The following is a 15,390-nucleotide window of genomic DNA, read 5'->3' as shown; positions in this document are numbered from 1 at the left end:
TTTAGTTTCATTATGTTATGTGGGTCTTGTATGGGAACATTTGTTTATCTCTTCTCTAACAATAGATCTTAAGAACCTTTAAATCCTTAAAGGATCTATAAAAAATGTTTCTCTTCTGTGTCTCCGACGTTGAAGGGAACTTGAATTAGTTCTCTATCATGGGGATACAAATATTCATGTCGAGTCAACTTCGCATTAAAAGCATTTAACCAAGCTCCATTGAAGTAAAGTGCATTGGCAAGGATGGATATTGTTTCTTTATCAATAGCACCAGGAGGGAGCACCTCTTTGATAAGCCCTTTCATCACATTCCCCGGCTGCCCATAAATTCACTTCATTTCTTACTATCTCAGCCTACAAAATATTGGCAAGAATGAGCATCGATCGCTTATTTATTAACAGCATCAGGAGGGAGAACTTCTTCGAGGTGCACTAATCACATTCCTATCCCATAAATCACTTCATTTCTTACAATATCAACCCTCAAATATTTCAATGTTAACAAATTAGAGAGCCATTGTCATAGCTATGTTTTCTCTCAAAAAAATAAATTCATTGTCATGAGATATGATGGCAAACATCATTCATAGCACCAAAAGCACAAATATAATGACCAATTAAAATGATAAGGAGGAAAATATATGGGAAAAAAAAAAGACTCTAGTCTAGTTGACTCTATTAATTAAGGATGTTGTTACACTTACAGTGACTTAAATTAAAGCTAAAAAAAAAAAAAAAAACTAAAAAGGGATATATAGGTAATGCACCATTAGTGAACATTAAAAGTCTCATGCATATATGTAGTTTGTATTATGTGGTGTGTGACAAATTATTAGATTCACTTAATCCCAAAAAAATTCAAAACTCAGTTGCATTTAACAGCACCAAAGGATAAATTTTCTCAAGTTTTCTAGAATTGAATCTGTTAGCACGACTGTGATCCACAGCCATAGAGAGGAAGATGATGATAAACCATGAGACCTCAAGACCCTAAAAGCCTAACTAATACATATTTAACAACATTCATTAGAGTTGCAAATGTGATTTGAAAATTAGCGAATCATTGTACATACTTTTTAATTAGCCATAAATTTGCTCCGTATGTAAGAAGATTTCAATTAAATTATCTAAATAAATTTATTGAAAAGAAATACTATTTTGGTCTTTATATTTTGTGGTCTTGGTCAATTTGGTCCTTACATTTTGTTAACAGTCAATTTAGTTCTTGTTATTTTCAAATTGCAGTTAATTTGATCCCTATTGTTAAATGCTAATGGAAAATGTTTAGATGATAAACGGTATGAATTATTGGCACATTTAAAGTTGATATGGCTTCTAAAATAATAATAATAAATTGCCAAATCAGCATCTGTATTAAAAAAAAAATTATCAATTCTAAAGAAATTAAAAATAAAAACTAAAATCCCAAAAAAAGAAAAAGAGTTCGGATCTGGAAAATCCTAAACATGAATGAACATGAACCTAGATAAACCAAAACCCAAATCAACCTTTGAAACTCATATACCAAAATCTATATATTGGAATCATTGTAAACTTGTTTGAATCACTCGAACCAAGAGCCTATGAAAATTTATCCAATGGACTTTGTGAGACAAAATGGACTTTTGCCCTTTTTGGGCAAATTAATTAGCTTTATACCCTCTTTCCCAAACTAGGTAGGGAAATGTTCCTCTTTTAAAACTCGATTTATGATAAATTGAGTTAGAAATTTTTTTTTTTTTTGAAGCCCTATAATGACGTTTTAATGAGCCTATAGTGACGTTTTCAAGACCTATAGTGACGTTTTTTAACTCGACTTCAATGAAATCAAGTTATAGGCAATTTTTTACCTATAACTCGATTTTATTGAGGTCGAGTTAAAAAAAGTGAATATAGGTCTTAAAAAATGTTATTATAGGGCCTAACTCGATTTATCATAAATCGAGTTTTAAAAGAGGGGTATTTCCATATTTAGTTTGGGAAAAAGGGTATAAAGCTAATTAATTTGCCCGAAAAGGGCAAAAGCCCATTTTGTCCGGACTTTGTGTCCCAAATGATCCCACCCTACCAATCTTTTGTGATGTACCATTGATTGCTTCAAATGATTGACGAGGTGGAATGTTTAAAATGGCTGGACATACAACCGAATGGGAGCGTTGTATTTTTGTGCTTTGAAGCTTACGATTTTACTCAAAGGAGTAGTTGAAGGATTTAGCTGTAAGGTTAGAGAGAAGTGAGCAAAGGTTCTTGTGGGTAGTTCGGAGTCCACCTACAAAGGACCAAAGCAAAGAGTCTTCGCCAGCACCTGACCCCGATTTTGATTCATTACTCCTTAAAAGGTTCTTGGATCGGACTAGAGAGAAGGGACTCGTGGTTTTTTTTTTTTTTTTGATGAAATGGATAAAGAGAGGGGACTCGTGGTTGACTAAATGTTGATTTGGGTTTTAATTTTTCTGGCTTTATCTTCGTCTATGTTCAAGATTTCCTAGATTTGAACTCTAATTTATTTTTGATTTTTAATTAATTAATTAATTTAAAATTAATAAATTAATTTTCTTAAATTCAAATGCTGATGTGGTAATTTTTTATTATTCTTTTAGTAATCACATCAACTTTAAGTGTGCTTACAATGCACACCGTTTACTACCTAGACATTTTCTATTAATAGTTAACGATAAAGACCAAATTAATTGCAATTTGAAAATAAAATGGACCAAATTGACCCCAAATTGTAAGGACTAAAATAATATTTTCACCTAAATTTATATACATAATAAAAGTTTCAAACACTCTAAATTACACCAACCTTATGTCAATATCATTTTATTACAAGAACTATAATAATTAAGTCTCATGCCTTCTTTTAAAGGGAATTAAATCTTGATATCTATTATCAGTACTTGAAATAATAACCTTACCCTCCATCCTTTTTATGAGGGTAAGAATTGTCAATTGACCCAAAATTCATTGGGTTAGTACAACGATTATGAGAGAGAGAGAGAGGGGTTCAAGTTACATCTAGTATAACTTCACAAGAGTTACACATTTTTTGCACAATTTTTTTAATACAAGATAGAAATTCAAGTCTAATCTAATTTATGTGTATATGTGTGTGAAGTTCTCTTCTGGAAACTTGAACCCGGCCCTTATCCTCCACGCCCTACAAGCACTTATATTTGTGGTGTGACCACATTTTTTGCGCCATTGATTTCTATTAGATCTAAGAAAGAAAAAGCATTCATGGTAATGTTATTATTATTCTATAAAAATTAGTGATTTAAGCATTAACTCTTCTTACCAAAGCAAGGGAAAAAAAAAAAAAAAAAACTCTCTGCTTTCCTTCACATTATTATCTTCTTCCTCGCATCCTCTCTCAGATTTTTCTTCTTGTATTGGAAAATTATAGAAATACATGGCAAAAGAGTATTGGAAAATTTTAGAAATACATGGAAAAAGTCACAATTGTTTTAGATAACGATGTTGAGTAGTATTTCTGAAATACTCATGGCCAATTTTAATCAAGGTACTACAAAATTCATATAAATCTAATTAAGGATAAAAAACACTCATGGCCAAAGTCGATGTTTAAAAAATTAGTGCTCTAACAACATTATCTGCTAGCACTAGATCCACAGGTTTCCAACTCGAATATATATAAATATATCTACTTTCTGCCGTTTTTGCACAACCATTTTTGGGTTCTAAATAATTAATTTATCACTTTTTTGCTAAATTCTCTAATGGCATACATCCATGAGAGGAGCTGCTAGTTTTACAAAAGATTAGAATTTACTCCGTTCTTAAAAATCTTTCCAGGACAACACACATAACCAACCAAATATCCTCATCTTATTCTTTCTTGGACTACTTTAAATAATTGATAATTTAAAGGGCAACGCAAATTGACAACAACATGCAAAAAAAAAAAAAAAAAACAACAACAACATGCGGGATATGGCCATGGAACAGAGGCTCCAGTACTCCATAATTAATCTCACAACGAAGTTATTGCTTCTCATAATTAAGGGAAAAAAATAAATCAAATAAACTTAGATTGCTGTTGGGAAGATGATGACAAGTGAGAAGAGAAAGAATACGGTAAAAATGGAAAGTGGGGAGAGTTAATGCTTTTTATTTATTTAATAAGAACAATTAATGGCTTAGATCACTAATTTCTAGGAAAAAATAAAGATATTGTAATAAGTATTTTTTATCGCTTAGATCTAATATAAATTATCAATGGTCCAAAAGAAGTGTAACTATTATAAAATTACTTAAAGTGTAACTTGAATCCAACTAGTTATAATTGGTATAACTATAAGCAATATTACACTAATATTACACAAAGATAATATATTCTAGCGGTGGATTTATCAAAATTCATAGTTAATTAAAATATATTAGGTGCATCAGATGTAATTTAAACTTAACCAATAAAAATCACAAAATAATGTATCTAAAATTTGAACTTACAAATCCAAATTAAATTAAATTTGAGGAGACTCAATAAGCCCCTTACACACAAACAAATATCAATTATCCTAAAAGGGGGTTAAGTACAACTCCAACAAAGAATATGATCCCAGATATCTCTTCTCTAACCATGAAGATGAATGGATGGTTTGCCACAAAACTTGGTCGTGGAGGTGAGGGTGAAACTGAATACCATGTACAAGCAGAGACACAAGTAACAGCAGCAGCCTCTGTACCTTCCTCATTGACTTCAATACAAGATTTTTGAAAAATTTTGGATACAAAAACTTTGTCACTTTCAAGAGAATAATCAATCATTTCTGTGAAGTCTGCAACCATCTTATCAAAAGGCAAGGTCAATTCTAGATGTTTTATGATTTCTGAAGCTTCAAACTCGTATGAAAACTTAAACTTTGGAATCAACATCTTGGAGAGATATACTTCTTTTAGTTTGAAGCAATTATCTAATAACTTTGGGGAGGAATTGAACTTTTGAATTAGATCTTGTAACCCATCTATCATGTTGGGGAGGAAAACATACATAGAGAATTGCCTATTGTCTTGTCCTCCATGATATGGGATCTTAAGAACCTTAAAATCCTTAAAGCATCCATAAAAATGTTTCGCCTTTGTGTGTCCGTTCATAAAAGGTACTTGAATTGGTTCTCCATCATGGGGATAAAAATATTTATGTCGAGTCAATTTCGCATCAAAAGCATTTAACCAAGCTCCCTTGAAGTAGAGTGCATTGGCAAGGATGAATACTGTTTTATGGTCAATAGTGCCAGGTGGGAGAACCTTTTCGATGAGTCCCTTTGTCGCATTCTTAGCCCATAAGTTCACTTTATTCGTTACTATCTCAGCCTACAAAAGTATTTCAAAGTCAAGAAATTCTAAATTACAAAAAAGGACACCAATAATGAACGGATAGATAATGCATCATAGGCAGCTAAACCTTAATTCTCATGCATATGTCTCGTATTATTTGGTATGTAAAAATAATTAGATACTAAAGAGAAAACTGAAAGCAAGCCATGATCCCTGGAGGCTCAATATATTTTGAACTACATTAAGAGTTTATTTGGCAAGCTATAATAGTCATTTTTTCTTTTTATTGGTGGACCTACACGAAAAATAAAAAAGAATGAGTTTTCTTCTTTTTCAGTACTTTCAAGTTTCAACAAATAAGTACTTAAGAACTCATCCAAATACACGTTAATTATTAGACTTGACACAAGCGATATGAACTAGAGATATATACTATTTTCAACTATTATGAATGAATGGTAATCAACATGCAGTTTCCTATTGTAATTCCAAAAGTACAAAACAAAACGTTTTATAATAATAAAACTATTTCAAACAGTATATATCCTAAACTTCCCTAAAAGTCTAAAAGACAGTATAACAAAAATGTCAAAAAAACTAGTAATTATACTACACTTATATCATTATCATTCTCTCTTATACTTGTAATAAAATAACTTGATGTAAAACCCAAAAGCACAAAGATTGTGATGAGATGAATTTCATACCTCATTCACAAAGTCCACAGCGTTTGTTTCTGCTCCGAAAACGGTTTCGGCAATCTTCTTGAAGGAGGGTTTCATAGGGAAACGCTGATCAATCCAAACTCCGTTAAGAGAAGACAGAATCAGACCTTCATTGGTGTTGTTGTTGGTGTTCTCAACGGGTGCATCAGCAGACATCATTAGAGAGACCTTGGCTTTGAGATCATCAATGTCCTTTGCTTCAAGGAAGTCCAGCAATTGCTCCAACGTGCGACCTCGTGAACCAAAAGCCAGAATGCTCAATGCGCTGATGATTGACATTGGAGACATCACGAAATTTTTGTTGTTGCACCCTTCATTGTTCTCTTCGTTGTTGCACCCTTCACTGATCTCTTTGAGCGTGAGTTGCCAAGCCATGCGCAGACAGTTCTCCATCCTTTCCTTTGAGTCTTGACCTTGGTATATGCGACTTGTTTGGGTTGTATTGTAGTAGAATTCTTATAAGAACCGAAGGTATGTAAATGTCAATATGATTTCCGATGTGGGTTTGTGTGAGCTAAATTGTTAAAGCATAAAAGCTACGTGCTTTTGCAGATTTTAATAAAAGCATACTAAGTAATAAGTTAAATTGTAAATTGCAACCCTAATATTTGAGGTTGTTTGGATTTTACACTCTCAAATTTTAGAATTTTGAATTTATTCCTGAAATTTGGGATGTTTGGATTTTTACACTGTAACATTGCAAAATTTGGATTTTACTCCCTAAATTTTGGGTTTATTTGGATTTAACACTTCAAATTTTGAAACTTTAGGATGTAAAATCCAAACACCCTCAAACTTTAGGGGTGTAAAATCTAAATACCCCTCAAATTTATGGAGTAAAATTCAAATTCTGAAACGTTAAGGTGTAAAATCCAAATACCCCTAAACTTCAGAGATAAAATCCAAATCATGAAACTTTAGGGTGTAAAATTCAAATACCTCCAAACTTTAGGAGTGTAATTTGTAATTTACCCTAAGTAATAATACAAATTTTAATTTCATAAGTGTTTTATAATCTAATGTGTAAACATTTTATATTTAAATTTGCAATAGCCTTGATGAGAAATGGATATGCTCTCACCACATTAGTTTTGAGATCTATGATATAACAAGGCATTTGTATTTCTATGGAGATTCTCAATTTATGTTTCCAATTCTATTTATTGTACTTTGTAGGGGCCTTTTACGCTTTTGGGCTAAAGCTTTAAAGCTTTTTGCTGTGGGTAAGGGAGTTGGACCTGGCTCTCTTTTCGCATAATCTACTATAGTGGAGTTTAGCAAGAGATTGGTTATTAATTGTAATTATAAAAGCATATATTATATTGTGGGGTCTCCCTTGTGTGTGTATTTGTTTCTCCAAAAAAAAAAACTATAGTCATTCAAAACCAATATTGCATATCAATGGTGCTATTGTTGGAACTTTAATATACTTTTTTGGGAGCTAAAATACTTGTTGGAGTTTTTATCCATTCCTCTATCTTCATACACATATATATATATATATATATATATCTGTGGGGACCGGCCTGGAATAACAAGTTGGTTGGGCCTTGGGCCCGTCCGAGGACAATCCTTTCCGAGGAGACGCTGCGGCCCGTAATCCTCGCCCAAGCCAATTGGGCAAAGAAAACACATCCGAAGAGTAATTCCTCCTCGAAAATCCCGAAGTCCAGGATCAATGATGCATCCCAGCTACTGTAGCCCTCACTCCAAACGCATAAAAAGAAAGAAGGCTCAAAATATTCCAAAAAAGGCTGTCACCACCACATTAAATGCACCACAACTACTCTCCTGGCCGCATTAATGAGGAGAAGACCTCTGAACAGTGTTACCTTGGTCACTGCAACTCACAAAGAACTGGTATGGGCGTCTGATGGGACAGGTGCTCAAGTGGGGGTTTGGATGATTAACAAGTGTAAAGTCCAGATGATAAGAGAGGACTTATATCATATGTAAGAGTCCCCCAGAAAAGAGGGGGGGAGGGGGAGTAGAGAGGGGAGAAAAGGAAGAAGTCATTGTATGAGATCATATCCATGAATAGAACTTCGACTTTCAGTTACGTTTTCTTGATTTACGTTTCTATATCTATCTAGAATATGCGACGCACCATTTGAGCCAACTGAAGCCGAGTTCTTCAACCCATACTCTACAAACTCCATTGTGTGGGACCTCTTGGGCCGGGGCCTGATCGTCCAGGACCGGGTTAACGAAAATCGTGTCCCTACAATTGGCGCCGTCTGTGGGGAGGCTTGCGTGTTGACGCAGATGGCGGTGGAGTCAAGTCTCTATCAAGCAGGGGTTCGCGAAGTTTCCTCCATCTCCAGTGACATGCAGTTGTTGCTCTGACATAAACTTCCGCTAGGGGCTACGCCTTGCAATGCCAATGGCACGGGCAGCTCTAACGGCTTCCAGCCTCAAGTTAACTCTCCCTGTCTCGGTCTAGGGGCTAACCTTCGAAAAATAAATAAATAAATACATAAAAAAAAACTATTTGAAAGAAAAAACTACCAGTTTTGGACAGAACCAAGGCCTTGTATGGTCCTCGGACTCAAGCCTATGGAGAAACCAACTACTTGAAAGAAAAAATACAAGTTTTGGACAGAACCAAGGCCTTGTATGGTCCTCGGACTCAAGCCTATGGGGAAACCAACTACTTGAAAGAAAAACTACAAGTTTTGGACAGAACCAAGGCCTTGTATGGTCCTCGGACTCAAGCCTATGGGGAAACCAACTACTTAAAAGAAAAACTACAAGTTTTGGACAGAACCAAGGCCTTGTATGGTCCTCGGACTCAAGCCTATGGGGAAACCAACTACTTCAAAGAAAAACTACAAGTTTTGGACAGAACTAAGGCTTTGTATGGTCCTCGGACTCAAGCCTATAGGGAAACCAACTACTTGAAAAAAAAAAATACAAGTTTTGGACAGAACCAAGGCCTTGTATGGTCCTCGGACTCAAGCCTATGGGGAAACCAACTACTTGAAAGAAAAAATACAAGTTTTGGACAGAACCAAGGCCTTGTATGGTCCTCGGACTCAAGCCTATGGGGAAACCAACTACTTGAAAGAAAAACTACAAGTTTTGGACAGAACCAAGGCCTTGTATGGTCCTCAGACTCAAGCCTATGGGGAAACCAACTACTTGAAAGAAAAAATACAAGTTTTGGACAGAACCAGGCCTTGTATGGTCCTCGGACTCAAGCCTATGGGGAAACCAACTACTTCAAAGAAAAACTACAAGTTTTGGACAGAACCAAGGCCTTGTATGGTACTCGGACTCAAGCCTATGGGGAAACCAACTACTTCAAAGAAAAACTACAAGTTTTGGACAGAACCAAGGCCTTGTATGGTCCTCGGACTCAAGCCTATGGGGAAACCAACTACTTAAAAGAAAAACTACCAGTTTTGAACAGAACCAAGTTTTAAACGGAATCTAAGTCCTGCATGGCTCCTCGGGCCACAGACTTAGGGGAAATTATTGCTTATGGTAATTTGGGAAATTATTTTAAAGTGTGCGCGCGGTCTAGCATCATCGCAACCCTCATTCAAATTCGCTGCACGACATCCTCTTTATCTCGACCATTTATATTTACTTATGTCATTGCAAACGTTAAATAAAGGGATGGTACTAGCATACACCCATAGAAAACAAAGAGAACATTCTATATTAATATTCCGAGGCCATTACAAGGAGAGGTCCTTACAAAAGAACGCAAAAACAGGACGACTCTCATTCCAAAGAAAGGGGAAGTACAAAAATTAAAAACCTAAAAACTAAGCCTTAGCAGGAGGATCTTTCTTCTGCTCTGGCTAAGGAGGAGGAGCCTCGGAGATAGAGTCCATGGCAGGATCCTTCGCTTTATCAAGCACAGGGATGGCGTCAGGCACCGCCAAGTCCCGCTCAGAAGCCACTTGGACGCCATCAGGATTCTCTCGGATCTCCTGAGGATAGAAGACGTTCTCGGGCAGTCTCAGCGCCGAATCCACAGGAACTCCTGCAGCATCAAGGGCGTGAGCCCATGAGATGCTGCAGTAATCCCTGCACACCTCGGGGATCTCCTCGGATAGCTTGGCCTCCGTTTCTTGGACCCCGAGCTGGTGAGAAGCTTTCTTTTCAGCCTCCGCAGCCTCTCGGATCAGCTGCGCCTCTTCTTTAACCCGCCTCGTCTCATCCTCAGCTTTCTGCAGAGCGGCTTTAAGTTCTAGTACATGCTGCTTCTCAGTAGCAAGGCTGGTTTCAGTTACGTACAGTTTTTGGGGCTGATCCTCTGCTTGGGTTTCAGCACTCTTCAGGCCGGCCTCCACGCTCTTGCGCTGCTTCTCTGACTCTTTGAACTTCTTCGTCAGTTCAAAGATTTCTTCCTTGAGGGACCCCACTGTCCTCTCCGCCTCAGCCCGGGATTGAACCTCAGCTTCAGCTAAGCTGCGGTTGCTGCGGCAAAACTCCTCGGCCACAAACACCTGCTGGGTGATCTGCCAATAAAACAAAACCAGAATTAGGGTAGAATGCAACAGTGTTGATGGCTTAACAAAAGGATGCAAGAAGAGCTTACCATCGCAAGGTCCCTCTTAAGGGACAGGAAAAGCTCGGGCTTGGAGAACCGCCTGTAGGCCTCCATATCCTGAGGAAGAAGCACTGGTTGCTCCAAGGCCTCAGCTATATAACCTGCTCTGCCCCTGTTGTATTCTCAAATCGAGGCAGTGTAGGGGATAGCGACCCCGTCCAGCTCCATAATCGGACTCCATGCGCGGGGAGTCACACGCACCTCAGCCCGATTCTCCTCATCCCGGCTCTCCGTGGAGTTAGCCCTCTTGCTCCTCTGTCCTCGGGTGGCTTTCTGCTGCTTGGCCGGGCGGGGGGCCATTTCACCCTCCTCAGAAACGTCAACCGGCCTTTTCTTTTTTAGGTCAGTGTTAACCTTGAGGCCAGGGTCGGAAGGAACCTGAGGGGCGATGGGAGGAGGGTCCTGGGTTTGTGCCTTAGCAGGCGCCTTTGAGGACTGACCCTTTCCTCGGCTGGACATCAGTTCTCTCAAAGTTTTTCCCTTACCAGCCATACCGCCTACTTCCTCGTCTGAAGAATCGTCCAAGCAAGTTATAATGATTGGACCACCAGCCACGGAGTTGCGATCCTGCTCTCTTTCAAGGTCCGAGAGCTCAACTACGGAGGCTTTGTCAACCTCCTCCTCAAAATAGAACTCGTCTATTTCCTCCTCAAGGGAAAGACGAGATGATTCGGCCTCTTCCTCAGCTGGCACGGCGGCTTCAAGGTCTTCTGGAGGCAGTTGCACGACCGGTGGAGGATCCCGAACTCCAGGTAGCACTACTGGCTTAAGATCTACTCGGGCCAAACACCCAGGCTGGGACACGTCAATCCTAGCTAACCGAGGGCTACCAACTCTAATGGCGTGGCCAAAGGGTTGGAAAGCATGGGTTAGTGGTTGATAGCCCAAAACCAAATGACACGCACGCAGCTGCCCGTCCGTGTGGATGTAGATTTCTGACCTTAAAAGATAATTTAGGGCCGGAACGTTCACGTGGCTCAGCCTGAGAGCAACCAAAGCTTTATCTGCAATACAGCCGAGAAGAAAATCAGAATTAAACTAACAGACTTATGACAAATGGAAACAAGAGTAAGTTCGAGGAGCTAAGCCCCTTCCCTAAAGGATTGGGCCTAAAGGCGCCGCACCTGGGGTTCCTGCCTGAGTTGGACAATGAAGACCATCGCTCCATTCTCCTGAGGCAATGAGGGAGTCATCCTTCATAGTCTTATTGGATATGGGGAGACAGGAGATTACCCTAACCACCTCGGATCGAGATTTAAGGTAATACCCTCCATTCTCGATGTAGTGGCACTCGTACATGCGCACCACGTCATGCCAGGTCAGACCCAGACCCATTCGCTCGTTCAAGACATCTATGCTGCCTACTACCCTGAACATGTTTGGAGCGCACTGGTAGGGCGTCAATCTATGGTGGAACAAGTAGTCCCGGGTAATCCTACGCATGGGGAGCGTCATTCCCCCTTGAATAAAAGCAATCATGGGAATGACCACTTCACCCACGCCTCTATCTAACAGTACTCCTTCTGGGGGACAGTACCGCAGAACCACCCCCGGCGGGATATGGTATTTTGCCCTAAAAGCCTCCATAGCAGCCGGAGTGTCTACTAGTTTTTTGAATCTACCCATCTAATCTAAACTGGAGGAATGGAAATAAAGACTGAGGAGAAAAATAAAATCCGAGGAGAAAATCGAAGCGACGAAGCGAACGGAACTTACGGATATCCTCACAAATGGCCGGTGAGGTGGTTGAAGATCTCTTTTAGGAAGGGCGCTTCGCAGAAACGGTTATGAAGATTTGAAGGACGGAGGTGCTCAAGGATTTCTGAGCGCTGGAATTCTCTGGAGCTCTTTGTTCTGATGTGCGAATAAAAAAGAAAAAAGGATCCTCTCAGGCGCTTTATATAGCAGGAGGGAGAGAGAAAAAACCCCTCCCGCTCACGAATTCAAGGAGCAATGCTGGCCGTCAGATCCACATCTCGCCGTTGGATGAAGGAGACATAAAGCTGTTTGGAGTAAATGGCCGCGCCTCGTAAATTGTGGCGCGTTAAAAGTAACCGCCCACGCGCGCGGACCAAGGTTTCATCCGTCCCATCCCTCATTAACGTCAAAACCCCGCTTTTTCTCTCGGAAGGAGACCAAAACCGGAGTTTTGAGGGGCTATTGTGGGGACCGGCCCGGAATAACAAGTTGGTTGGGCCTTGGGCCCGTCCGAGGACAATCCCTTCCGAGGAGACGCTGCAGCCCATAATCCTCGCCCAAGCCAATTGGGCAAAGAAAACACGTCCAAGGAGTAATTCGTCCTCGGAAATCCCGAAGTCCAGGATCAATGATGCATCCCAGCTACTGTAGCCCTCACTCCAAACGCATAAAAAGAAAGAAGGCTCAAAATATCCCAAAAAAGGCTGTCACCACCACATTAAATGCACCACAACTACTCTCCTGACCGCATTAATGAGGAGAAGACCTTTGAACAGTGTTACCTTGGACACTGCAACTCACAAAGAACTGGTATGGGCGTCTGATAGGACAGGTGCTCAAGTGGGGGTTTGGATGATCAACAAGTATAAGACCCAGATGATAAGAGAGGACCTATATCATATGTAAGAGTCCCCCAGAAAAGAGGGGGGGAAGGGGAGTAGAGAGGGGAGAAAAGGAAGAAGTCATTGTATGAGATCATATCCATGAATAGAACTTCGACTTTCAGTTACGTTTTCTTGATTTACGTTTCTATATCTATCTAGAATATGTGACGCACCGTTTGAGCCAACTGAAGCCGAGTTCTTCAACCCATAATCTACAAACTTCATTGTGTGGGACCTCTTAGGCCGGGGGCCTGATCGTCCAGGACCGGGTTAACGAAAATCGTGTCCCTACAATATCCATGTTGTGTTTCAAAAGAAGAATGCGAGACACAACGCCAATAAATTATAGGTGATTATATTGTTATATTTTGACCTTTTATTTTCCGGTTCCAATATGCAACCGTAATAATTTGTTACTCCAATTATATATTATTTCATCCATAAATATTTTTTCTTTTGTCATTTTAATAGCAGTGGTGATTTCATTAAGTCCTAACTTGGAGTGAATTTGGACCATAAATTAGATCTTATAACCCATCATTTTTACAAGAAAAAATATAAAAGAAAATTATCAATTATCTTGTCCTTTTCAATATACCATTTTATTAAACTGTTTTTGTAGGATTTATAAAAATGCTTCTCTCTTTATCATGCCAATCACCAAGAGCCTTATAGTTCAATTAGCTGGCACCACCGTCATTATAATTATCAAATTATAAAAAGAAAAAAAGTATAATTTATTCCGATGGAATTGTTCAATTTAACCAGAAATGACTAAAGTTTGAATTCTTCTTATTCTGAAAGAAATAAAGTTTGAAATGAAAGAAGAGTTTAATATGATTTTTTTTTTTTTTGAGTAAATGCATTTGTACGTTTGATTAAATCAAACTTGAAATTTCCAAAATATTTTTGTTTTATACCAAAAACGAGAGTTTTCTGGAAAAAAAAAAACTTATATACAATACCGCACACATTTTAATATAGAAAAAGAGAAGACACAAATTTTAAACAACAATACATCTTACTTTCCTCGTAAAATTAATCTACTTTGTTGAATCTACCGTAGGCCAGGAGAACATTCTAAACATTCAAGTTCTGCCATTTTTTCCCTCCCCCAAAATAAAACACCTTACCAATAAATAAATGTGCTCACTGCTCACATCCCCCAATTCCAAATTATTTGAACAAGAACAAGACAGGTGCTGTTTCTTAATTTTCACTTTTAAAATTCTGTCATGTAAAATTTTTGTTATAAAATGAAAATGTATTTTTTAGTTAAATAGTCACACAACTGAATCTTAAGAGTCGCACATAAAGAACAGCATTTAAAATACTATACTTAAGTCTTGTTCTTTGAACAAATACTTGATTATTTTCTCATATTTTTTTATTTATCAAATGTATAGTAGCAATATGAAATCTTATTATAAATGGTGCTGTCCGGACAATTCACTGACGCGATCACCAACTACACAACAACACCACGCACAATAATTTGACAAAACAAAAGTTTTCATTTTTCTTCTTCAGAGGCCTAATAGCCTTGCCCATGGATCCAATGTGCTTCCAAAGGACCAGAAAAGAAAATGCATAATATTTTCCATCTTCAAAGAGAGCTGCAAATCTTCTATGGGCACAGGCAGCACGCCGAACTTGAGATTGCATGGCTCATCAATTTTGTGCTCTCTTGGCATATATTTATTGTGAGAAAAAAAGGCAAAAAGATAGGACCCATATAACATTACCATGTGCTCAAAACAGGGAACTTAAGACTACCCCATAACAAATCATGAAATGAAACGCTTAAAATACATAGCAAGTTTCCTGGCCAAGTTACCAAATATTGCTCCCGCAAACTTGATTTTCTGCCAAAGACCTAACCATCCAGTGCCTCACATCCAAAATAAACCAACTTATGTGCCTCCAAATGTAGAGTTAGTGGCTAGGTTTAGTGCCTTGAAACAAATATGCATTGTCCAAAGCACCCCATATCAATTTTTTTTTTTCTTTAGATAATAGGTAGTGGGGGATGGGGGTGGAGTTCGAACCCCATATCAAATTATACTAATGTTGATATATGGTATGGATGCTCTGGAATAACAGCAAGTAAACAAAAATTCCCAAAGAGAGAATTATATTGGGTATAGGATGCCTCAAATTCTTATAAAAAGTGTACAATTACCAACCAACAAAAAATTCTCTCTCCGAACTGAGTGCA

At 38.3% G+C, this 15,390-nt stretch overlaps 1 protein-coding gene across 1 annotated transcript; it reads right to left on the bottom strand.

The window, feature by feature from the left end:
- Positions 1-4,536: 4,536 nt before the first annotated feature.
- On the bottom strand, positions 4,537-6,632 carry LOC126699706 (serpin-ZX-like). The gene is made up of 2 exons (XM_050397657.1): positions 6,009-6,632; positions 4,537-5,337 (listed from the first exon to the last, which is right to left on the bottom strand). The coding sequence occupies exons 1-2, from the start codon at positions 6,417-6,419 to the stop codon at positions 4,537-4,539; spliced, it is 1,212 nt and encodes a 403-aa protein (XP_050253614.1). The 5' UTR covers positions 6,420-6,632.
- Between the last annotated feature and the right edge of the window lie 8,758 nt (positions 6,633-15,390).

Source organism: Quercus robur, chromosome 9 (assembly GCF_932294415.1).
Source record: "Quercus robur chromosome 9, dhQueRobu3.1, whole genome shotgun sequence".
NCBI classification, from domain to species: Eukaryota; Viridiplantae; Streptophyta; class Magnoliopsida; order Fagales; family Fagaceae; genus Quercus; species Quercus robur.
This window is presented reverse-complemented; position numbering and strand designations above follow the sequence as displayed.

What these genes read in the sequence shown, in the direction of transcription:
- LOC126699706 (XM_050397657.1), bottom strand. Translation starts at nt 6,419, where the DNA reads ATGGAGAACTGTCTGCGCATGGCTTGGCAACTCACGCTCAAAGAGATC. An exon ending in CTGTGGACTTTGTGAATGAG is followed by an intron (nt 5,338 to 6,008) that starts GTATGAAATTCA and finishes ATACTTTTGTAG; the next exon opens with GCTGAGATAGTAACGAATAA.